Here is a 22,763-nt window from a genome sequence, read left to right on the forward strand (position 1 = left end):
CAATCAAAATATTTACGACAGTAAAGAGTTACATATAATACAGAACAATTTATGGGCTTTTGATGGCCGAGGTGTTACAGTTTCATGCATTTAATCCCCACATGCACATCAATCCAGGGAGTAATAATCCATCTGTTTCATAATGTAAGACGTATTAGGTTTTGTTAAGATAAGCATTGTCTTAAAAAAAACTAATATGCCTTCTTATTATGGAATGGACGGATTATTAAAAAAAGGTTATAAGCGGTGCAAGTGCCCGAGGAAGTCATAAATGTAGCGTGAGCTGAATTCGCCAGCATCTCAACCTGCTCTCAACTCACGTTCCTCCCTAAAAATCTATTCCCGGCAGATTTTGCCCATTTTCCCGTGTGACAACGTCATGGCAGATTTTGCCCATTTTCCTGTGTGACAATATCTTGGCAGATTTTGCGGGCATAGCAAGTCATTGCAACGATGGCTACGCATTCTGATATGAGTACAACGGACCACACTTTGTCAGAAGCACATACATAATAACTTTGAGTATTTACTTGCAAAAAAATAACTTTGATCATTTCATATTCATAATCAGTATGATCGAGCATCATTCAGAGTTCATCTTAATGTTTGATGAGATTTTGTACTACAAAAAGTGCGAAATCAAAAGAAGTACAAGAAAGAAAAAAATATAGTCAGCAGCATGCATGCAGCGACTAGCTTTGATTCACATGAAAAAATATGAAGAAATGTCTCTCGGTGGCTGATAGCCTGTTATGCATATGTATAGCATGCATGCGTGCATTAGCCTTTGGTTGATCAATCGGTTTAATTAATTTCTATGGGCCTACTTGAAGCTTTGAACCAGTTTGTTCACGTGCAGGTGACCGGTGCATGCCTATGACGATGCCCAGGCCAGCTGATTGAACCTGAACCAGCTCAAGCCGTACGCATAAGCGTCAAGATACGGAGATAAGCAACCGGATCAACTTGTCTAGCAAGCCAGCTCTACATGTGGTCATCGTAACGGAAGAGATAAGCACGTAGATACTGTGCAAGCGATGGAACGGCGGAGGGAGGAGATGAAATCTCTCGCGTAACTGTTGCCGTGAATCGTGGAGGGCGTACATGTCCAACCACCGATCTTTGTTGGCTGCCTATATAAGACACGGGCGCTGCACTTGGAGAGGAGGAGGATCTGGGGCAGAACAGGAGAGGACGAAGGGCAGCGCGGGACGTGCCTGAGGCGGAAAGGTCCACGGAAGAGCCTGCCGTGCAGATCGGCCACGAGGGCTGCGAGGGGCGCGCTCAAGCAAAGCCCATGGCGGCGAACACTTATAGGCCGAGCACAAAGGCCTAGCTAGCAGGACCAGGTTCATGGAGGTGCACAGGAAAATGGGCAAAATCCAGGTCAGAAGAGGAAGCTGACGGCGGGCCAGCGCCTGGAGGTGGCAGTCGACGCCATGTCGTCTCGCCCGTCGCCCCGCTCGCTGGCAGACAGGGATCGGCGGCGATCGCCACAACACATGATCAGCCCTGCCTGCCCTGGAGTCTCACGCGGCCATAGATACGACGCGAGCTCCACCTCTAATCAGGTCAGCGTATGACTTAATGCATCTATCTTTTGCCCTTGTGTATCTAGGATGCGACATCTTTGCCATACCAGCAATGAGACGCATAGATCAAGGAGCAGAGAAACGAAAGAGGTAGCACCAGTGCTGCTCGCCGGCCGCGCTGACCACGCACGGTGACACCTGCCATGGAGATATAGGCAGGGGCCGTTCTCTCTAGAGCTTGGCCGCGTGATTACACAACCACCTTGCAACATGGTTGTGATCACCGTCACGCCGTCGTTGACGTGAAGGAGGACCAGGCGCAGGTCCGGTTGAACATGAAAAGGCCGACGGGGCCGCCAGGCGCAGGTACGGTTCTCTATCTACCAGGTGTGTTCCGGAGGCGCAGATCGACCACGAGGCCGGGCTACGCAGCAGAGAACGCGCCCATGGCGGCGAACTTTGCACCCGAGCACGCATGCCTAGCAGCACCAACCAGGTTCACATGGATGGAGAACAGGAGAAGACACGGGCACTCGATACATGCATCGGCAACAGGCAGATGTAGATGTTGCCGAGCTGATGTTCCAGAAGCCACCGTCGCATAGCCAGCGGCCATGCCGGGGGCAGGGCCACTATGGTGGTCGAGCCGTCTCGACGGCCTCCTGCGCTTGCTGCCCGTGATGAGTATCGCCGTGTGAAGGCAGCGGCGGCTATCACACGTAGTCGCCCCGCACGTCCGCAATGGTGTGGAGGCGGCTGGCTTGTTTCCAGGCGCCCACCCAACCATCGACACATGCACGCATGAAGGTAATATCATGTCCTATGATCTCTTGTTCCCATGCAGAGGAGGACCAGGTCGTGGCTGCAAAGCTCACGGCTTCAAGAAACGACGACGACGCCATCTCAGGAGCTTGGCCGCATGGTGTCACCATCTTTCTACGTGGTCGTGATTGCCATCGTGCGCCGTTGCTGGCGCCATGCCATGGAGGTGTGCCACGTTCCGGTGTCCGCACAATGCGGGGCGTTGTCTTCATCAACAACCAACCGGCGTCCGCCCGGCACCACGCTAAGGACGAGCGTCACGTTCCGACACCCGCACAATGCGAGGCGTCGTCTTCATCAATAGCCAACCGGTGTCCGCGTGAGCACCGTCATGCTCGACGGTCGGTCGTGGGCTGGAGCCTCTACATAGTGCCCAACCTAGGCGGGGCGCTACCTTCATCAGTAACGGCCATCATCGACAACGCAAGCTCGAACACCGCCGCCGCCTGCGCGGTTGTGGGTGATGTCTACATCGTACATGTTGTCCGTATCGACGGGAGGTGCCTGTCGGCTCACAGGTCCGCGGCTCGTGGCGGCCTTCTACATGGTGTCCGCTGAGACACCACCATACACGCCGCCTGCCTTGGTGCAGTCCTCACCAACTTGGCATCAATATGCTGCCGCTCTTGACGGCCTTCCACGTGGTGCTCGTTGAGACACTGCCACGCATGGCGCCCGCCTTGGCACACTTTTCACATGTATGAATCATAGGTATGAACACAGCCGCTCATGGCGGCCTTCTACGTGGTGTCCGCTGAGACACCGTCATACACGGCGCCCACCTTCGCTCTTCACCAACTTGTCATCAGCATGCCGCCGCTCGTGGTGGCCTTCCACATGGTTGTCCGTCGAGGCGCATCCTTCACCGACACTCGGCAAGGTCTCTTGCACCTCCAACGGCACCTACATCATTGTCTTCAACATCAAGTCTACTCCCCTCATCCACATTGCCGATGGCATTCCGGCAACGAAGCATCTTCTCCAACACCGACCAAGCACCGGCGACGTAAATCCACTCCATTGGCATGTCCATGTACCGATGAAGTACGTCACCACATCACATGCTCTTGCGGGGCACCGACGCTAGGGTATGGCAAGACATCCTGTCCGGTCCGACGAGTTGGACATTTTACAGGCCGGGTACCGACGAGGCGAAGACCACTTCATCAACCTGTCTAGCTGACAAGGCGCGTGTCAGCTAGACACTTCATCGTACATCGACAAGACGGCGGAGCACGCTGTTCGGCACCTGCACGGTCGAACAGTTGTGACTTAGCTTCGACGGAGCGGGGTCGTACCACCCCTCTCTTCCTCTTCATCGCCACCATCTTCCACACCAAGCACAGGGAGAAGACAAGATTTGAAGACGACACCGTTGCAGCAGCTTAATCGGAGGTGATCTGCAGGCTTGACCTGCGGACGTAATTAAGCGGGAGCTCTCCGGGTCTCGTGAACCAAGAAAGCGCAATCGCCCATGTCATGTTGGCCATGCTAGCAGGCCACACGGAGCGCATTATTTATAAGAAACTTGTAATTTTGTTTCTCCATAGTGAGATTAATAAATACATGTTTTCCTACTTTGTTTTCTTTATTTGTATACATTAGTACACTGGCATGCCCGCACCTTTTTCTTTCTCCTGACGCGTTGATAAAACACACTCTCTGTCTTAGAGTTTGGTTATTTTTCTCGCCAAACACTTGAGTGTACAAACGGTCGGATGTTGCTGCAACCTGCAGGAATGCAATGGCCAGCTCCTTGATTATTGCAGAAACTTACACGCCGCTCGAGTTCTTCGATTATTAGGATGAAGGTGCATCTGGCTGGTTCTGAGGGAGTGCAGCTTGAAATGCCGGAATTTCCATGTAAGCGTCGTGAAATCGTGCCAGAATTGGGTACTTTGTCTGCAAAAAGGGGGAAAGTATAGCTTGTTGCTTTTGGTTTCTGAATAAGCATCACATACTTTGCAATTAGCAGAAATCTTTGTGAAAAGAATATATGTTAATAAGGTGAGTACCATATCAATCTGGAAGCGGTTGATAGCAGCATGGATCTGTGGTGCTAAGTACACGTCTCCCTGACAACGCCGCAAAATGTACAGAATCAGACTAGTTCAAGTTTAATTATTATTTTTTGAAGTTAAATTGTAAGAACTACGCGATTACAGTCCAACAGTACATAGATATATTTTTTACAAAGTGATGCATCAAAGTGCGATCTTTGAGGATCAGACTCTAGTGGGCTCTGGTTGAGTTCTCTAGTTCAAGTTAGCATAAATGGTAACACAATGTTCATCGTAGTGATCGCTCGTGCAGTAAGAGTTTGAAATACATGTGGCATGCTAACTTAAAGAAAACAGGATGCAAATTTTGAAATATCTATTGGAGAGTACTATGCTGGATCATGTTTAACAATGCAATTTGAAGGAAGAAGTTTAGGTCAGAAACACAAACCAAATGGACTTCATCTCCAACGGAGTATTTGCTGTCACATCCTTCCAAAAGTTTCTCGATTGCTGCAACAAAGAATAAGAGCAAACCGAGAGTAACATCGTAAGTAGTAATACCGAAAACAAGAAAAGAGCAACAGTGGACATAAAGCAACTATCTGGTACCCGATGACGCATTGATTGGGATCTTCGGAAATTTTAAATTCAAATTTCAGTTGATTCAGTACTACAACAAAAATAAGACTCACAAATTCTGATAGTAATTCAGTATGCTTCTCCATCAAAGTGACAAGTATAGATGATGGGCAGCACAGTTTAGGTTAGAGAGGATGCACCACCGTTAACGACGACGGTATGTCTCTCTCTAATATCTAGGAAAAAGGGAACTGGATCTAAGGAAATCAAAGAGTTTCTAAATTCCTTTTTTTTCCACAACTGCAAAGATACCCAAGAGTTTATTTATTTTGCAAAAGATCATACCTCTGAAACCCTTGTTAATGTAATGTTGAACCACCTGAAGGCTCTCATCTGGGCTCAACCTACCGTCATATAAACCCTGCAAAGTATTTCTATAAATTAACATTGCACATATACACCATCAAACTAGTACTGGAATGAGTTGAAAAAAACAAAATCTTGTCAGTGGTGGCTAATTCTTGGCAAACACCCACAATTACGCCGTAGCCCTGGAGAGGTTGGATGCTCGAGGAAACTATGTTTGCGATCTGCAATGTGCAAAGAATTAACTTAGCCGTATGGAGTTGCCGATAAAAGTGTGATGAAAAGAAACAGAACTGTTCCTAAGAACTATTTTCATTGTTGCAGAGTCAGTTTAATGTCACTAACAAGATATAAAAGTAGAACTATAGAAGACTTTTAGCAGGACAGATACCTGAAGATCAAGAGCTTTCGTCTTGAGATCTTTAGGTAAGAGAGGATGCTGAGGATACTTATCTTCCAGATACTGTTCAGTGCAGAAGCAAGACATATTTGGTAAGTACTTATAGCTGAACTGGAATGTTCCAGGAACACATTCTGGAGGATGAAAAATTTATCCACTGAAGCAAGAACTGTGACTCACCAAGATAATAGCGAGAGAATCAGATACAACTATGTCCCCATCTACCAGTGCTGGTATATACTTGATTGGATTGATCTTTTCATAGTCTACAAACAGAAATCCAGAATTGTAGCGTACACTTACAAAAAATGAAAAAAAAAAGTATACCCCAATTGCAAACCAAGAATGAGATGGCTATTTCAGTGCATGAAATGTCTCTGGTACTTCTGTTACCTGGATCTGTCAGAGGGTTCACTGCCTTGTACTCATAGTCCAAACCTGCATGACAGAAAGTGTGCTCTAAGTTAAGTTTCTAACAACTAGTTGATATACACATTATCCTGATGGGAAAATACTTCAAAACTGTGAATTTATGCACTCAGAAAATGTTTCCAGTGATGACCATAACATACTTGAAATGAAATAAATAGAACAACTGAGAAGACAATTGGGAGACCAAATAAAAAGAAATCAATAAATGTATGAATTATGGTCCTGTTTGTGCCAGTAGACAGTTATTGCCCAACGGCTTGAACACAAAATATTCCTGGCCCTGTCAGATTTAGTTTGATATTTTTATTTACGATTATACCAAGTCTTGAACAGCCTTCTGGCACTTAGAGTTCTCCCTAACTGAAGAAATTTCAGAATTTGCCCAAAATAGATAACACTGGGCCTGATTATTTTTGGAAGCTTAAGAATATTTTGCCGAAATCCAAACCTGCTTACAGGCCTAATAAGCTCAATTACTCCTAAGAAGCGGATCGCTCAATCAAGAACGTGCTCACCTTTGAGGTTGAGAGCGATCCGGACGCGGTGGGAGCAGGAGCTGATCCACGAACCGTACAGGATGGGCTTCGCCGTCGCCATTGATGCCAGCACCAGCTGCTACACTTAGTTCCTCAGTCAACAACTAGTGCGGTGCAGCAGCAGGTCCAGATGAAGCTGAATTGATCAGACTCTGAAGCGGAGGTGAAGAACTCGGAGTCGTCTTCTCCTTCTGCGAGAGCAGAGCTGAGCAGAACAAGTGTATGCACAGGGGGCAGTAGAAGATGCTGCCCAAGGCTCCATATCTGATTTGCGGGCTCCACAAGGTATCCAGAAGTCAAGGAAATGAGGCCGCCTTGGAATGGAGTGGGTAGAAGGGGCAAAGAAAAGGACATACAAGGAGGAGGATGCCAAAGGATAATACATCTTTTGCATTGTTACTTCATTTTATTTAATCAGCGCAATGTTGTACTACATGGCTTCTTTATTTATTTGATAGAAATGCTGCTTACTGAAATCCATTATTGCCGTCCGTGCATACATCATTGCATACGTATATGATATACACTATACACCAACCATCAAACACTAAAAACAATAATAATGCATTTTTCGGTTGTGAAGCAAACATCAAGCAGCTTCTGTTGCGTTTCATGGATGGACCGAAGACCGATCGGAGTCCTCGCTACTCGGATGTAGGAGCATCTGGTTGGTTTTGAGGAAGCGCGGCTTGAAATGCAGGATGCTCACTGTAAGCTTCTTGAAGCCTTGCCAAAATTGGGTACTTTGTCTGCAGTAAATAGGGTACAATTGTTTCTGAATAATCAATGAAAGAAAATAGGTTATTATTGATGAAGTGCCGCATACCATGTCGATTTGGAAGCGTGTCAGGCCAGCATGGATCTGGGGTGCTAGAAACACATCTCCCTGAAAATGGCCACAGTATGAAATAAAACACCAGCCTGACTGATTGTGTTACACTAACAGGCAGGACTATAAGTAGCACATTGGAGTATTCTTTGTGCTAATTTTTCAAGCAAAACCAGAGAACGAATCGGTATGAACTTTGAAGCACAAACCATTTGGACTTCATCTCCGGTGGCATATCTAGTGTCACATCCTTCCAAAAGCTTTTCAATCGCTGCAAGAAAATAATTGAGGATAAATTCAGATCAATAGCTATAATATACTCCCTCCGATCCTAAATTCTTGTCTCAAATTTGTCCAAATATGGATGTATCTACTCTTAAAAGGCATCTAAATACATGTAATATTTCGACAACAATTTAGGATCGGAGGGAGTACATAAAGACCAACAGCGAGACAGAAGGAAAAAGTAGACGGAGGGAGTATTGTATGTTGTGTTGTTGGAAGCCTGGAAGGGTGCTGAATTATGCCTAGTACGGTAACTATTTGGTTAAATAACTGGTAGTGAAATCACACCTCTGAAGCCTTTGTCAATATAATGCTGAGTCATATGAAGGCTCTCCTCGGCGCCCATTGTGCCCAGAAACGATCCCTATAAAATACTAATATGTAAGCCTATGTGGATATTATCACACTATAATTGAAATGGAAAATATATATTTCTTTTTTTAGGGGAGAAAAATATATATTTCTGGCTTAAAAAACTTATGGCTTTATCAGTACGCACAATGACGGCATGGGTCTGAAGTGGCTGGATGCTTGAACAAACTATGCTTGCAATCTGCATCAAGGAACAAACATGGGCTTATCCACTGTAGTTGCAGGTAGAATAAGGTGTGCACTGCATACTAGTAAAATGAGTAATCAGCAGCAGCAACTGCACAAGGTTGGTTTCAGAAACCATTAGTTGGTGTCTGCGCCTGCCGGTAAGATTATTTAACTTATAACAAGTTTTACCCAACATACATCTAAGAACTTACTGTAGCACTTCCAAAGTGCTTCTGTTGTTATGGTATCCATCCAGATAAATGTGTAGACAGATACTAATAGGTAGTAAAAGTAACTTTTAAGCAGACAAGTACCTGCAAATTAAGAGCTTTCTTCTTCAGATCCTGGGGTAAGAGGGGATGCTGAGGATACTTGTCTTCCATGTACTGCTCGATCAATACGAAGCAAGTTTGTTAATTACTAACATATCACTGCACACATTGAAAGAGTGAATTTTAAATGCTCACAAATAATGCCGCGAGAGTTTCTGCTTACCAATATGATTGCGAAAGAATCAGAAAGAACGAAATCCCCGTCTACTAATGCTGGGACGAACTTGATAGGATTGATTTTCTCATAATCTAGCAAGGGAAAATAGCAAGACAGTGGAAACTGGAAAGAACATCATAAACTTGTGCACATAACTAAGCTAATCGTCTGGTAACGGAATCATATTAACAGATTTATGGGTCAATTCTGTCGATCCATATCACGGCTGCTGTCTTAATAATTTGCCATCACAGGTTTTTACCCTCCCAACTGTAGGATAGGAAACAAGGGCGGAGATTTAACTGCATATACCTGGATCTGTCATGGGGTTGGTCGCCCTGTACTCAAAATCCACACCTTCATCATTCATAGCAGATAACGATGGTAATTATTCCATACAGTAGCAAACAGCAGTGACATCAACATACAGGAATCTTATGAACTTTCGGTCTCCTCTAAAGTCCGGAGCTATTAATTTCTGATCTGATAAAGAACATGAGGTACCTTTGAGGTTGAGGGCGATCCGGACCCGTTGGGAGCAGGAGCTGAACCATTTGCTGTACAGGACCGGTTTCCCTGCCGCCGACATGGCTGAGACCTCCACCTGCTGCTGCTGCTGCTGCTCAATTCCTCCCAAATTGAGTGGCGGATAAGGCGAGTAAAGATTTTATTCTCTGGAAAAACAAAGTCAAAATTGTCCTTGTTTGCCAATCCTAGGAAAAAAGACTCTTTCACCCTTCCCCATGCTCGAGTGTTCGTTGGCACACTCCTCGCCAGACACGTTGTGCGCCACCATGGTGGGCGTCGCCGCGTTAGGGAGGGTGATGGCCAATTGGCTAAGGAAACTAGTACACAGATATGGAGTCTGTATTTGCATCTTATTATTCAGTTATGTTCAGATAACGGAAGAGAAACTCCTCCGGTCACAAGAGCGTCAGTCTAGACTCTAGAATTTCATTTACATGAGCAGAATGCCATGAGTGTACATAAAATGATAAAAATAAACCAACTGAAGCGTGATATTCCTTTTTTCTTCCTCCCAGGGAGGGGATTGACTAATCACATCAATTTGCTCAATCAATTCACTTGTAGAAGAGAAAGCTTCTCCAGCATCCATCCATGGCATACACTGGAAGCTGAAAACAGCTGCGGTTTCTGAGCTCAGGAGTCAGGACGAAGGGGCGTCTGGCTGGTTCTCAGGCCGCGCATCATGAAACGCGGGGATTTCCTTGTATGCTTCGTAGAATCTCGCCAGATGCGGGTATTTCGACTGCGGGGGATGTTAATAATAGCTTCTTATATCAGCAGATAGCAGCAGCTAGTACAGGGAGTATTGCTCGAGAGCAATGATTAACTCTGAATGTGGAAAAGCATTGAACAGCAGATGGCAAGTTACATACCATATCGGTTTGGAATCGTGTTACGCCAGCGTGTATCTGGGGTGCAAGGAACACATCCGCCTGTCCAGGAACACAAAATATGCAGGACTAGTCAATAACTTGCAATGAACATTTCAGTAATTTAAGTGCTACTAAGTTAGTGCTAAGTTGATCATCAGTTATCAGAATACTTGTTTGAGGCCTTGTAACAAAATGCTGAACCACTGTATCAGGAACTTGTCAAGAAATAAAGAGTCTATTGATCTAAAAAAAAATGTACTGCGAGGATAAATACGCAGTGTTATTGAGCACAAAGCACAAACCAGTTGGACTTCATCTCCAGTAGCAAATTTGCTGTCACATCCTTCCAGGAGTTTTTCAATTGCTATGTTGACATAGCCAAAGCATACTAATCAGGTAGTACTACAAGGAAACACCATTTTGTATGGCAAACTACCAATTCTGGCAGCTGTCAGGATAAACGAATTAACAGTGTGTTTGTAATCATACCTCGAAATCCTTTGTCAATGTAATGACTTACTATCTGAAGGCTCTCATTTGAGCCTAACTTGCCGTCAACTAAACCCTACATAAGAATAGCTCATAATAATATATATTTTGCTTTGAGAAAAACAGAATAAATAGGAAACCGAATTCGCGTCCATGAGGACATGAACCCAACTTCCTACTGCACTAGTAAGAAATGCTTGAGCACACAATGTTTGCGATCTGCTGCACTAGTATTGAAAAACAAGACAATCTTTCGCCAAAAACAGATGGTGGTAGGGGGACTTACAACTACAGCGTAGCACTGAAGCGGTTGAATGCTAGAGCACACAATGTTTGAAATCTGTAGCAAGTAAGAAATTCGTTATATGTATGGAGTTTGTGAGTTACATTAAGACCCGCATACTGAAATGAGTAAATAACAGAAGAAATTCTCTAAACATGATCTGTTCTTTCATGACTGTATTTAACAGCAAGTGTTAGATGCAAATATAACATGAAAAACTTGTTCGGTACTACTTCAGCATCATAAATCAACTACTTCAGCATCATAAATCATCAAACAATAAGAAAAGGTGGATAACATTCCATAAAACAAAGACTCTTGATAGAACATTTACCTGCAGATTAAGAGCTTTCTTCTTAAGGTCTTGAGGCAAAAGAGGGTGCTGGGGATATTTGTCCTCAAGATACTATTTGACAGAAATCAATATATTATTTTATCAATAATGTTATAAGGCTGAATTACAGAAGATCAAAGAAGTGATGGGGAATTAGAACTAACCAATATGATTGCAAGGGAGTCAGAGACCAAGATGTCGCCATCTTGTAGTGCTGGGACATACTTAATTGGATTGATTTTCTCATAATCTGCAATATTATCAGAAGCATACAATCAAACTAATTATGAACTACTTTAACACAAAGGGAACTACACTGACATTATAGTTGCAAAGATGAGAAAATAAATTAGGGAATATGGATACTTCTAATTCTCCCCCTTGCGTTCACACAAATTGCAGCTATATAAATTAGGACTTCTAAAACATAGAGGATTGGTAAAATGGCTTCTTTGGTGATCAGTCAATTGTTGGATATGTTGAGAGAGAAAATAAATGTCATAATAACTCAAACATAAAGAGGCAATGGAAAAATTGAATTTTTGCCTTGGTGCTTAATTAATGATTATCAGAGCAACAAGAGCAATATCTTACACAAATCTGCTCATTATTAGCTCATGATTACTTATGACAATTGAACAAGATGGTAGTTTTATCCAATATGAGTGTTTCTATTTTTCTACCAATTATCACACTTATCGATCAGGCAATGAGTTGATTGTAATAAAGGAAGTCTCTTAATGCTAACCTTGATCAGTCCGTGTCACAGCCCTGTACTCATAATCCACACCTTTATCATGGAGATAATAGTACAATTAGCTCGAGAAAGTAAATCCAATTTCTTATTTCAAAAGAAAGGTAAATAATAATAATAATAATAATAATAATAATAATAATAATAATAATAATAAAAGGACAATACAAAGAATGCTTTCAAGCTTTGTGCTTCAACTCCCAGTCTAATTTTAGCAACTCTAAAACTTCAGATAATTTTCTTCTAACTCACTGTTGGACCGATGTGTATATCCTTGTGGGTTAATCAAGCAGACCATACGCCCTTAAAAGAATTACAAGCTATCAAGCCGAACAATGGAAGAAGATTTCCAATGTCAGAATGTGACCAACGTTCTTTTCTAGCAGTAGGAACCATTGTTAAGGAATTAATTATCTCTCTGCATCACTGTCGTGAAAAGTAATTGTACTCTGTCTTCTTGCTTGTGTTTACATTAGTAAAATCACCCATGGGTACCGTACAAGCAACATCGACACGATTCTGTTCCTTTTCGGCGGTACGGGTACATCTTTCCTCCGTGCAGATTCTCCGGAGGTAGGGGCAGAATTGATTGAGCGGGTGGTTTACCTTTGAGGGCGAGGACGATCCGGACGCGGTAGGAGCAGGAGCTGATCCAGGCGCTGTACAGGACGGGCTTCGCCTCCGCCGCTGCCATGGCAGGCACCTCCGCGGAAGTAGGATCCCGCCGGAGTCAGCGAGAGCGCGTCGTGGGACGGGCGAGACTGCTGGTGAAGGCCGGGTCCCGGGAGCTGTGCCGGACAAGAATGGAGGGAGACGGAGACTACAAGGAGGGGTTGGTTGGATGGGGAGAAGACAAGCTCGCTGTGTGCCTGCCTGTGTGTCCGTGACGCATATCCCGAGGCAAACTGAACAACGGTCCCGTTGACTCTGCCTACTCACGGGTCTCGTTTAGTCGTTTACCACGGGCTGTTTTGATCGACAGAAATGGAAAAAGATTCTGTACGAAAAAAATGCTCCCTTCATTATAATCCACTTCAATTATTTTGGAACGGAGTACTCCAAATATGATTTATGATAATATTACGTCCATTATACTAAAGCTTATTTGATTAAACACAGGAAAGGAGTTTTAACAAGAGGTGGATGGATTTTTTTTTCATGAATTGTGGTGTAAAGGAACTTTTAGAAGAAAAAAAACCCGTAGAATTCAACTCTACAAACCAAACAATCCGTATATAATAGAAAGAAAATCACGAGGATTCAAATCCTTCAAAAAACCTTTGAATCAAAGAGGCCTCGTGACAAGAACGAATGGTGGTTCGTTTTCTTTTCGAGTGTGCCGAGTAAGTGGCTGATTTTGATTCTAATAAATCGAGCCGAAAGCTTTCTTCTTCTTTTGTTAATTTAGAACAAATCAGTGAAACCTTTTCTTACTGAAATATCCTTGTATTTCCAATAACCACCTTGTTTATGCTCCTAGGTTTACAATTAAATTCATTCAATTCAAACTCAAATATTGTTCTACAAGGATTTGAATTTGATTCAATGAAATTTGACTATGTAACTTTCCTATTTGGGTGTGGACCAACACTGCCGGTCCAAGAGTCAAATTTGTGTCAAAGTATCTAGCCGATAAATAACCAATGCTCCAATCAAAGAACCAGTACTCTAAACAGGAGAAATGTTTTTGAGGTGTTTTTCAGCTTCATGTGTAAACAGGAGAAATGCTTTTGAGATTGCTAGAAGCACCCAAATCTGAAGCAGAAGCTCAAACAAATAGGACCTAACCCAATTCCGATCCGAGTTGTTTTAAAAGAATTGGTTCACATTATATCACATCTTATGAAGATTTTTTTTAAAAAAAAAACTTGGTGCCCCTTGAAATTACCGAAATTTGAGAAACCTTTTTCAGATATCGATGTTTGAAATTCATCAGAATTTTGCCAAAAATATCAAAATTGTGGAAAAAAACATAAATTTGTCCAGCAAATTTTATTTTTTTGAACAATCAACGGAACAGTGCAGTTAAATAAACTAATTGACGACCCTGCAGTTCTTCCTGATCTCGCCCTGCTGTCCGGTCTTGACCCCAATGGCCGCCATCTTCACCAACGCCTCCGCGAACTTGCCCTCCCACTTCCCAGGGACATACGCGTTATCACGCACCATCTTCTCCGTCGCCGGCGCCGCCAGCAGCGCGGCGTCGGACGGGAGGAGCACCTTATGCGCCAGCACGTTCCGGTAGTACTGGCTGTCCAGCGCGTTAGGGCTCACCGCGTCCTGCGGCACCAATGGGTTCTGCCCCGGCGCGCACTGCTTCTTCAGCACAGCAGCCAGGCCGGCGTCCATGTCGGACCTCCCGGGGCCCTCGAGGCGGCCGCCGGGCACGAAGGAGGAGCAGTGGGAGGCGCCGACGGAGTGCGCGCCGGAGAGCACCACCATGTCCTCCTCCCCCAGCCCCTTCGCCGCGAAGTTGGAGACGAGCTGCGCGAGATTCGCCGACGCCGGCGGCAGGTCCCGGGCGGCCTCGTCGGATCTGGACACACGCCCGTCGAGCCGCCCCCCCGGCATGTCGGCTTTCACCCTGAGCCCGCTGAGGAAGTAGGCGGCGTCGCGGGCGGCGAAGGCGACGACGTCGGCGCAGGAGACGACGCCCGGGCAGGCGCGCTCCACGGCGGCCTTGGCGGCGTCGACGGCCTCGAAGCCACGGAGGCTGCGGAAGTTGGGCGCGCTCAGCTTCTCCGGCTGCGGGTTGGACGGGGAAGGGTCGAGGAGCACGGAGCCGTCGCAGCCCTGGACGAAGCAGTCGTGGAAGAGGAGCCGGATGAGCCCCGCGCCGACGCCGGCGTCCTTGTAGACGGAGCTCTTCACGGAGTCTCTCACGATGGCCTCCGCGTTGGGGCAGGTCTTCTTGTAGTGGCCCACGTTCGGGCCATGGCTGCCATGGCACGTTGAGGACAAGAGCAATAAGCAGGTCAGCGCCACGGAAAGCTTAACAAAAGATGAAGCCATTCTTCTTACTGTAGTACGAGCGGATGAATGAAATGTGGGTTTGCAGCAGGGATGTCCATTTTATATTGTTCATGGGGATGACCGGATGACTTGATAAGATGATAACTTCAAAAATTCTTGGTAACATGGTTTATTATTTGTTGATGATTATTGATATGCATATAATGCTATTCATCCTACATGACTCTTTTAATGTATTCCAGCTAACCGTATTAACACAAAGTATTATTTAATCCTGATCATCAATTGATCCAACGATATCAGGGCGATATATATAAAATGTCATTTATTGGCCCGTTTTTAGAAATAGAAGTTTTTTCAATGGATATTAATCATTTCTAGTATGCAAAGATATTTCATATGGAGTATATTACTCCCTTCATTCTGAAATATAAGATGTTCTAGTTTTGTCACGAGTCATAAAGTTTGACCAAGTTTATAGAATAATCTACCAATATTTGCAACTCTAAAATAGTTTTATAGGTCCTTTCATGATATATATTTTCATAGTTTACTTATTTAGTATTGTAAATATAAGTACATTTTTCAATAATGTTGGTCAAATTTTAGAAATGGAAATATATGAGTGACACAACAATGCAAAATCAGAGGGCAAGTCAAATCGACTAAGTAGGAGAGCTCACATCATATTGAATTGACCGGCCGAAGAGTTGATTCGCGACACCGAGTGGAAGCTTCATGCTTGATGCGGGGGCAAGAAACGAAGAGGAAGCGCGGACGGAGATGACCAGTAGACTAGGCGACGAAGCAGAGTCGGCAAGTGGCGGCGGCGGCGGACTAGGTTCCGCCGGAGAAGATGCAAAATCAGGGTGAAATGAGAAAGGAGAGAGAGGCTGACGGGCCGGGGGGAGGGGGGTGTCATATGGCTTACTTCGACAACGTGGCATGTCACCTCAGCAGTCAAATCCATCCACCTTTCCCACAACAAAACAACCAAAGAGGGGATCGGGTGCACGGTTTCGAAAGTACGAGGGAGTTAAATCGCCGGTTACAAAGTTTAGGGTGTCTTTCGAACTTTTTTTTATCAGGTAAAGCATTTCATTCATCAAATAATGGTTACATCATTGAGAAGTAAGGGGATAATAGGGGTAGGAGGATCATCAAACCAAAATTGTTCAGGCATAAGAGCATCCTGAATTTGCCTCCATATGGCAATACTCGAAGCCAATCTTTGCAAAATCCCAGGCAAGGAGAAGACATTCATCAATCACCGCCGCAACAGTTCCCCTGGACAAGTTTAGGGTGTCTTGGGGTAAAACGGACTTATATTTTGTAGTGGTGAGAGTAGTAAAAGCGACACCAACTTTTATTTTTTCATAACACATGAATTATATTACATGGATTAAATTATACATATTGCTATACATGTTCCGATATTTCCAAATTAGCATCCTATTTTTTGTTTCAAAAATAATTATTGTAAGTAATGTGTTAATAATAAGATTAAAGCATGTCTACAAGCTTGGCATATTTCCAAACAATTTCAGAGGTGATGCACACATACATACAAAATTTGGTCAAATATAATGAAACAGTTCCATGGCAAACAGTTCCGTAACAACTTCGTGCAATAGAAAATCCAGCTTAGCAAATGCGTGTGACCAAAGGTCGCACTTGGGAAGTCGGAAAACCATCTCTAATAATTTTGTAACAGGTACGCTACGCGCCAAAGGATAAAACATGCTCCACCTGTAAACCACCAATTTGAAGTAACTTGAGGAATTGCCATGAAGATTCAAGGGAGCCCAGAGACACTCAGTATGCACAGCACACCAATATTCATTAGTATTCAGTATAAAATCATCACCCCGTGTTATTCTGGAAAGACATGGAGTATGAGCCTGTGTTTGGATCTTTAACAGCTTTGAAATTATCGACGCTCATCCCAAAGCGCCCAAGCACAGAGTTCCCCAAGTCCTTCAGCTTTGCTGCAGCAGATAAAGTGGGCCCATAAAATCAGACGAGGAAAAAGGTATGTATGTTAAGAAGGAACACAAGCATCAGGATGCAGAGCAGACTGCAGAGTGACATGAACAGGATATTTCAAATAATTCTTACATTCAGCGGTCGTATGGGCAACATAAAACACAGTGGAACAGTACTAAATGATCTAAATCATTGAGTCATATACTACACCCGAAGGACAATTTATCACTGATTGTGCAGATAATTCAGTTGCCTTGGTCTCCAGTTCAAAGTAACATGATTTTGGATGCAGAAAAATTCACTCAGAAATGGACACAGGTTGGACGCAAACAAATTTACTCAGACATGGACAAAGGTGTCTGAGTTATACGATGCTTACAGCCGCGAGTTAGAGTACAATTGAATGCAGGTTATGTTGTTTCAAATATTTGAGAACAAGAGATAGAAAATTACCTATCATCTCTTCCTTCATCTTTTCCCTTTTCTCAGCAGCAAGTGGCTCAAGTCGGAACAGCGATCTCTTAGCTTGTTCATTTGAAGGATCTAGTTCAATGACTTTTCTCATATCTATGAAGCCAAACAAATAGATAATACTCAGCGCAAGCGAAAATTCAAGAGTGACATCAAAACTAACGTTCATGTGCAATGCAATCGAAATGACGTTCTAAAAATAGAATGAAGAGAGAATCTAACCAGCAATAGCTTCATCATAGTGTTCAAGCTTTTCATGTGCTTCTCCCCTCCGGAGCAAGGCTTTCAAGTATGAAGGATTCAGATCAAGTGCTTTTGTGCATTCTTTGATTGTTTCTTCATACTTGCCCTAAATTACACGAAGTCAATACTAAGATTTGCTGCAATACTAAGTTCATGCAGCATAATGGTTCACACTTTTTTTTAGTAACTTACCAACTTCAAGAAGCATACAGCACGATTCGAATAGCATGCAGAGCATATATCTTCAGCAGATTCCATCTCAGCAGCAATTTGCAACGCAATCTCATATTGTGATAATGCATCCCCAAATTGTCCAGCAGCAAAAAGCTTGTTTCCTTCTGTTTTTGCATCATTTGCTTGGATTCTAGTTTTCTACAGCATGTAAAAAAGGGGAATCATAGACTAGAAAATGAACAAGTCTCTCCAACAGGAGATAAGAATATCTGATCCCAATCTAACAATATTCAACAATATAATCATATCCAAGATTCCAAACACTAGCATTCACAAGGCTATTAAAAGTTGGTGAATCCAATTGCTGATAGAATGTATTGGAAGTTATTACCAGTTCAATGGTAACCTATCAAAACAAAAGGAACATGTTGTTTACTCACCTGGTTCTGCGTTTCGTACAAGTCAGAAGGTGTATCTTGCAGAATATATATTTAAAAGTAACATGGCGAGTAAATTCAGAAGAACAATTTATATATAGCATCTACACCAGCATATCACCCAATAAATCCTTGGGCATCACCGTTGTGTGTATCTCACAAACATGCATAATTATCTTATGTTCAACTAGCCTGTGTTGAGTTCAGTTCAATCCCTCTATTGCCATGTTATATAACCACACAACCAATTACTTACCTAACAAAAAGAATCTGATTAGCCAAATCATAAAACATAGCACATCACATTACAAATTTATATAATATTTTCTAGTCAGACATCCAGCCATGGATACTTTCTTAGAATGAGGAGCATTAGAACTCTACCAATAGAGAACCAAATTAACAAGCTGAGCATCCCAACAAATAATACGGAAATGAAGTACTACTTATAGGCATGCTTTAATTATACTTGCATAATACTCTGGCTGTTCAGAGTCTTAAGAACGCTAAACTGGGAAAATGAAGAATGGTTGATCACTATCTACAACGAAACTTACCCCTAATCAACCATTCTAGCAGTATTAATACTTGTCTGCTCGTGCGACGAGGGCACCACGAAGTGAGACTATAGGCGTGTCCTAATGCAAGCATCCGCAACAGAATCGATCCCAAACTTGAGCGCAGCAAATGGCAGGCAAATCAACGGGATGGAAGGCTCGGGCATACCTCCCGCATCTGCTCGTCAGTGAGCGCGTCCTCGAAGGAATCCTCTGGCCCCTCCGCCCTTGCCGCCTCGACGCCGACTGGGAACTCCGACGCCGGCGCCGGCGCCGGCGCCGGCGGGGACGAGGGGCGCGGCGTCTCCTCGGCCTCGGGCTCCGGCTCGATCACCACCATCTCCTCTTCTCGATGCAAGGAATGATTCGTCTGTCAACCCTTCTGATCGCCGGCGGATGCCCGTAGCTGCCAATCGGGACGCCCGCGAACTCTGTGGAGGACGGTTAGAGGAGAAGGCCACGCAGAGGGTGAGAGGAGGCGGAGACGGAGACTTCCGGACGCTTCGAGACTACTCCGATGGGGGCGAGCGGGGCTGCCGGATCCGATGGAATCCGCGGCGGCGGCGGAGGTTTTGGGCCTTTTGGGTAAGAGGCCAGACAAGATGGCCGATGGGTTCGGCCCAATAGATCAAATGGGCCCGTTTTGGATCAAATATTTATATTATTATTATTATTTATATTTTACTCTGAAAACAGTTGGGTACACAGAAAAGAAACATGCTATAAACATTCATAATGGTCAACAAGATCTATAAATTAGAACCGTGAACAAGAACATAACTTCTTCTTTTTTGGCCGAAGCATGACTAAATTTGTTGGTTTCCGTTTCTTCAGAGCTATGGTTTGAATTTATAATTGAAACCAGAAGTTTAAAGCGGTGCCACAGGGCTGAGCATGTATTCTCAGGTGAAAAAAACAACGTTCTATAAAATTAGCCTTTTTTGTCCAAGACTCAAAAAAATACTGTTTTTTCATGCAAAGTCTACATAGTACATACAAAGGGCACAGGAGTGTATATCTGTAAAAGAAAAAGAAAAACCCCTCACGCTCTTTGGTGGCATATCGGCACACCGTAGACCTCGAAGCTTTCAAGGAGAAGAGAAAAGAAAGCACCAGTGCCTCTGCCACTCTCACTCAGCTGACAGTCACTCCCATGGCATTTGCACCTCCGCTCTTATCTGCTCTCATCATCTCCTCTTGACCAATTCACAGACAAACCAACCGCGGCCGAGAGACCCATGCACGCAAGACACGCGCTCGCCTCCTCCGTGTTGCCCGCCCTCCTCCTCCTCACGCTCCTCATCTCCATCGCCGTCACACTGCTCGTGCCGTCGTCTCCGTCGCGCCGGCGGCTCCCGTTCTTCCGCACTGCCGATCCGGCTCCGGCACCGCAACTGGTTGCAGACGACGCCAGCGGCGGCACCGCCCGCGCCGGAGGCTGCGACTACTCCGACGGGGAATGGGTGAGGGACGACCCCGCCACGACGGCGGCAGCCTACGGCGAGGACTGCCCGTTCCTGGACCCGGGGTTCCGGTGCGCCTCCAACGGCCGCAAAGACACGTCCTTCCGCCACTGGCGCTGGCAGCCGCGCGGGGGCAGTAGCTGCCGTCTCCCCAAGTAGAGATCTAATTACAGGCCTGTCTCGATCGATCTCAAATTAATGGTTTTTTTTATATAAACGCGTATGTTTGATGCATGTAAAGGTTTAATGGGAGCGAGATGCTGGAGAGGAGCCGGAACGGGCGGATCGTGTTCGCGGGGGACTCCATCGGCCGGAACCAGTGGGAGTCCATGCTCTGCATGCTTGCCAGTGCCGTGCCGCCGGACGCCGCCAATGGGACGACGTCGAGGAGGATCTACGAGCGGTCCGGGAAGCCCCTGAGCCGGCACAGGGGCTACCTCTCCATGGTCTTCGCCGACTACAACCTCTCCGTCGAGTACTACCGCGCCCCTTTCCTCGTCCTCCTCGACCGCTTCGACAACAGCAGCAATAGCACTGTCAGGGCCAGGGGCGCCGTCCGGCTCGACGCGCTGCCGCGGCACGCCGCGCGCTGGGCCGGCGCCGACGTCATCGTCCTCAACACCGGCCACTGGTGGAACCCCCACAAGACCATCAAATCGTACGCAATTACCTACGTGCTACTCCTCCGATCCATAAAAAAATGTTGTTCACCTGGTACAAAATTCGTACTAAGTACTAATGTAATACAGAATGGCCGACATTTTTTATGGACCGGAGCGAGTATAAATTAAGCTCCTCCTTAATTGACATGAAAAGATCAAGCTGCTTCATCATCGACCGATCGGCCCCATGCATATATGCTTTTCTTAATTTGCAGGGGGAATTATTTCATGGTGGGGGATCGGTTCAACGTGACGACGGACGTCGGGGAGGCGTTCAAGCTATCCATGGAGACGGTGAAGCGCTGGGCGGGCACCACGGCGCGGCTCGCCAACCCAAACGGCCACGTCTTCTTCAGGAGCTTCTCTCCTTCGCACTACGGCGGCGGCGGCATTAACGGGACGACGAACAAGACGTGGGACACGGGCGGCTCGTGCGCCGGCCACCGGGACCCAGCTGCGTCGTCCAATGGCGGCGGCGAGAGTGACCGGTCGTCGTGGATGATGGAGGCCATGGGTGTGTCGAGCGGGACGAAGGAGAAGAAGGGTGACATTGTGCTGTTGAACGTGACGTACATGACGGGGCTGAGGAGGGACGGGCACCCGTCGCGGCACCGGGAGCCCGGGACGCCGCCGGGGGCGCCCGAGGACTGCAGCCACTGGTGCCTGCCCGGCGTGCCCGACGCATGGAACCAGCTGCTGTACGCGCAGCTCCTCTCCATGGGGTACGATGCCAGGAAGAAGAGGTCCAACAAGAGCACGTAGCTGCTGCTGCTGCATGATTTCGAAACTGTAATATTACTGCTGTGTTCTGTGTTTGTGAGTGCATATATACATAAATAGATCGCTCGCGTCTATCGGTTTGGAAGGCGAAAGGAAGGAAAGACGATCGGTGTCGATGATGCTTGAAAATGAAGGATTCATGTAGAGAGATGTTGAGTGCATTCGCAGAACAATGCTGTATGAAGAAACTCGTTCTGAACTGAAATATCAATAGAAACACTTTTCAAACTGGACGAACGATAGCATGCACGCACGAACCTTCGGGCCATTTACATCGATCGCATTTGTTTCTTCCCGGTCAAACCTAAGCACACGTGCATGCAGAGATCCACCAATTTGGGGTCAACTTTCCTTGAGAAATGATGTCCTTCAATTAATTACTGTAGCTTTTTTTTTTTGAGGGCGGAACTTTGCTTTATTTAAGAAGCAACCTCGTAAGGTATACAATAACCATCCGGCGGATGGACAAACCACACACGACGACCAATTTTTAAGAAGGAAGCCCCTCTAGCTAACTTATGAGAGTAAATTGCGTGTCGGGTCCTTAAACATGACAGGTAAATTAAGTTCCATCCATTAACTTGCAAACTTGAAAAACGAGACCTTAAACTTGACACGCCGGTTCATTTTAGTCCAAATCGACGAATTCGGGCTGAATTCGGCCACGTTGGTAGCTAATGTGGACATGGTTGGCTCGGGCGGTTCTTTTCGTGAATATTTGGGCGATGGAATCTTCCATTTTAACCCTTTGGAAGAGTTAGGTGTCGAACCCATGGTCTAGCCCTCGCTTGGAGGAGGTGACAACTGCGGTATTTTCACAAAATACTCTTTCTCATCCTCTGACTATCCTCCCTGTGGCCACGATATGCTCTTATCCTCTAGGGCTAGGACATGGTAGAGTCGCCTCCCTCGCCGGTGAACCCACTTCGGCCCTACAACGGCGA

General features: G+C 45.4%; 6 protein-coding genes across 7 annotated transcripts; 1 reads left to right on the forward strand and 5 right to left on the reverse strand.

Moving 5' to 3' along the window:
- Positions 1 to 3,831: 3,831 nt before the first annotated feature.
- LOC100832817 (glutathione S-transferase) lies at positions 3,832 to 6,917 on the reverse strand. The gene is made up of 9 exons (XM_003578732.2): positions 6,650 to 6,917; positions 6,096 to 6,140; positions 5,883 to 5,968; positions 5,694 to 5,765; positions 5,473 to 5,526; positions 5,282 to 5,357; positions 4,806 to 4,867; positions 4,370 to 4,429; positions 3,832 to 4,256 (listed from the first exon to the last, which is right to left on the reverse strand). Exons 1-9 carry the CDS (start codon positions 6,729 to 6,731, stop codon positions 4,155 to 4,157), a joined length of 639 nt encoding a protein of 212 aa, XP_003578780.1. The 5' UTR covers positions 6,732 to 6,917; the 3' UTR covers positions 3,832 to 4,154.
- A 139-nt stretch (positions 6,918 to 7,056) lies between these two features.
- On the reverse strand, positions 7,057 to 9,576 carry LOC100833128 (glutathione S-transferase). Of its 2 annotated transcripts, XM_003578733.4 has the most exons (9): positions 9,318 to 9,567; positions 9,126 to 9,170; positions 8,820 to 8,905; positions 8,639 to 8,710; positions 8,284 to 8,337; positions 8,073 to 8,148; positions 7,709 to 7,770; positions 7,497 to 7,556; positions 7,057 to 7,419 (listed from the first exon to the last, which is right to left on the reverse strand). In XM_003578733.4, exons 1-9 carry the CDS (start codon positions 9,400 to 9,402, stop codon positions 7,315 to 7,317), a joined length of 645 nt encoding a protein of 214 aa, XP_003578781.1. In that variant the 5' UTR covers positions 9,403 to 9,567; the 3' UTR covers positions 7,057 to 7,314. The 2 variants fall into 2 exon arrangements, with proteins under 2 accessions (XP_003578781.1, XP_024319003.1); XM_024463235.1 differs by lacking the exon at positions 9,126 to 9,170 and having other exon boundaries at positions 9,318 to 9,576.
- A 96-nt stretch (positions 9,577 to 9,672) lies between these two features.
- Positions 9,673 to 12,980, reverse strand: LOC100833443 (glutathione S-transferase). Its single transcript, XM_014902868.2, has 9 exons — positions 12,680 to 12,980; positions 12,068 to 12,109; positions 11,484 to 11,569; positions 11,320 to 11,391; positions 10,989 to 11,042; positions 10,703 to 10,778; positions 10,516 to 10,577; positions 10,214 to 10,273; positions 9,673 to 10,083 (listed from the first exon to the last, which is right to left on the reverse strand). The coding sequence occupies exons 1-9, from the start codon at positions 12,765 to 12,767 to the stop codon at positions 9,982 to 9,984; spliced, it is 642 nt and encodes a 213-aa protein (XP_014758354.2). The 5' UTR covers positions 12,768 to 12,980; the 3' UTR covers positions 9,673 to 9,981.
- A 906-nt stretch (positions 12,981 to 13,886) lies between these two features.
- Positions 13,887 to 15,252, reverse strand: LOC100834258 (peroxidase 2). The gene has a single exon (XM_003578736.4). The coding sequence runs from the start codon at positions 15,083 to 15,085 to the stop codon at positions 14,108 to 14,110; it is 978 nt and encodes a 325-aa protein (XP_003578784.1). The 5' UTR covers positions 15,086 to 15,252; the 3' UTR covers positions 13,887 to 14,107.
- A 1,307-nt stretch (positions 15,253 to 16,559) lies between these two features.
- Positions 16,560 to 19,469, reverse strand: LOC100834558 (tetratricopeptide repeat protein 1). Its single transcript, XM_003578737.4, has 5 exons — positions 19,084 to 19,469; positions 17,939 to 18,118; positions 17,726 to 17,852; positions 17,486 to 17,599; positions 16,560 to 17,034 (listed from the first exon to the last, which is right to left on the reverse strand). Exons 1-5 carry the CDS (start codon positions 19,252 to 19,254, stop codon positions 16,910 to 16,912), a joined length of 717 nt encoding a protein of 238 aa, XP_003578785.1. The 5' UTR covers positions 19,255 to 19,469; the 3' UTR covers positions 16,560 to 16,909.
- Positions 19,470 to 20,064: 595 nt separating this feature from the next.
- LOC100825961 (protein trichome birefringence-like 8) lies at positions 20,065 to 22,052 on the forward strand. Its single transcript, XM_003576909.4, has 3 exons — positions 20,065 to 20,532; positions 20,619 to 21,035; positions 21,255 to 22,052. Exons 1-3 carry the CDS (start codon positions 20,153 to 20,155, stop codon positions 21,799 to 21,801), a joined length of 1,344 nt encoding a protein of 447 aa, XP_003576957.1. The 5' UTR covers positions 20,065 to 20,152; the 3' UTR covers positions 21,802 to 22,052.
- Positions 22,053 to 22,763: the final 711 nt, after the last annotated feature.

This window comes from Brachypodium distachyon, chromosome 4 (genome assembly GCF_000005505.3).
Source record: "Brachypodium distachyon strain Bd21 chromosome 4, Brachypodium_distachyon_v3.0, whole genome shotgun sequence".
NCBI lineage: Eukaryota > Viridiplantae > Streptophyta > Magnoliopsida > Poales > Poaceae > Brachypodium > Brachypodium distachyon.

Excerpts from the sequence above, each read along its gene's own strand:
- LOC100832817 (XM_003578732.2), bottom strand. The coding sequence starts at position 6,731 with ATGGCGACGGCGAAGCCCATCCTGTACGGTTCGTGGATCAGCTCCTGC. Across the intron at positions 4,430-4,805 it reads TTGGAGATGAAGTCCATTTG|GGAGACGTGTACTTAGCACC; the intron begins GTTTGTGTTTCT and ends CGGCGTTGTCAG. Across the intron at positions 4,257-4,369 it reads ACCGCTTCCAGATTGATATG|ACAAAGTACCCAATTCTGGC; the intron begins GTACTCACCTTA and ends CCCTTTTTGCAG.
- LOC100833128 (XM_003578733.4), bottom strand. The coding sequence starts at position 9,402 with ATGTCGGCGGCAGGGAAACCGGTCCTGTACAGCAAATGGTTCAGCTCC. Across the intron at positions 9,171-9,317 it reads GATCGCCCTCAACCTCAAAG|GTGTGGATTTTGAGTACAGG; the intron begins GTACCTCATGTT and ends TGAATGATGAAG. Across the intron at positions 7,771-8,072 it reads TATTGACAAAGGCTTCAGAG|CGATTGAAAAGCTTTTGGAA; the intron begins GTGTGATTTCAC and ends ATTTTCTTGCAG.
- LOC100833443 (XM_014902868.2), bottom strand. The coding sequence starts at position 12,767 with ATGGCAGCGGCGGAGGCGAAGCCCGTCCTGTACAGCGCCTGGATCAGC. Across the intron at positions 12,110-12,679 it reads GATCGTCCTCGCCCTCAAAG|GTGTGGATTATGAGTACAGG; the intron begins GTAAACCACCCG and ends TCCATGATAAAG. Across the intron at positions 10,578-10,702 it reads CATTGACAAAGGATTTCGAG|CAATTGAAAAACTCCTGGAA; the intron begins GTATGATTACAA and ends ATGTCAACATAG.
- LOC100834258 (XM_003578736.4), bottom strand. The coding sequence starts at position 15,085 with ATGGCTTCATCTTTTGTTAAGCTTTCCGTGGCGCTGACCTGCTTATTG.
- LOC100834558 (XM_003578737.4), bottom strand. The coding sequence starts at position 19,254 with ATGGTGGTGATCGAGCCGGAGCCCGAGGCCGAGGAGACGCCGCGCCCC. Across the intron at positions 17,600-17,725 it reads CTATGATGAAGCTATTGCTG|ATATGAGAAAAGTCATTGAA; the intron begins GTTAGATTCTCT and ends TTGGCTTCATAG. Across the intron at positions 17,035-17,485 it reads GATGAAGGAAGAGATGATAG|CAAAGCTGAAGGACTTGGGG; the intron begins GTAATTTTCTAT and ends TATCTGCTGCAG.
- LOC100825961 (XM_003576909.4), top strand. The coding sequence starts at position 20,153 with ATGCACGCAAGACACGCGCTCGCCTCCTCCGTGTTGCCCGCCCTCCTC. Across the intron at positions 20,533-20,618 it reads AGTAGCTGCCGTCTCCCCAA|GTTTAATGGGAGCGAGATGC; the intron begins GTAGAGATCTAA and ends ATGCATGTAAAG. Across the intron at positions 21,036-21,254 it reads CCCCACAAGACCATCAAATC|GGGGAATTATTTCATGGTGG; the intron begins GTACGCAATTAC and ends CTTAATTTGCAG.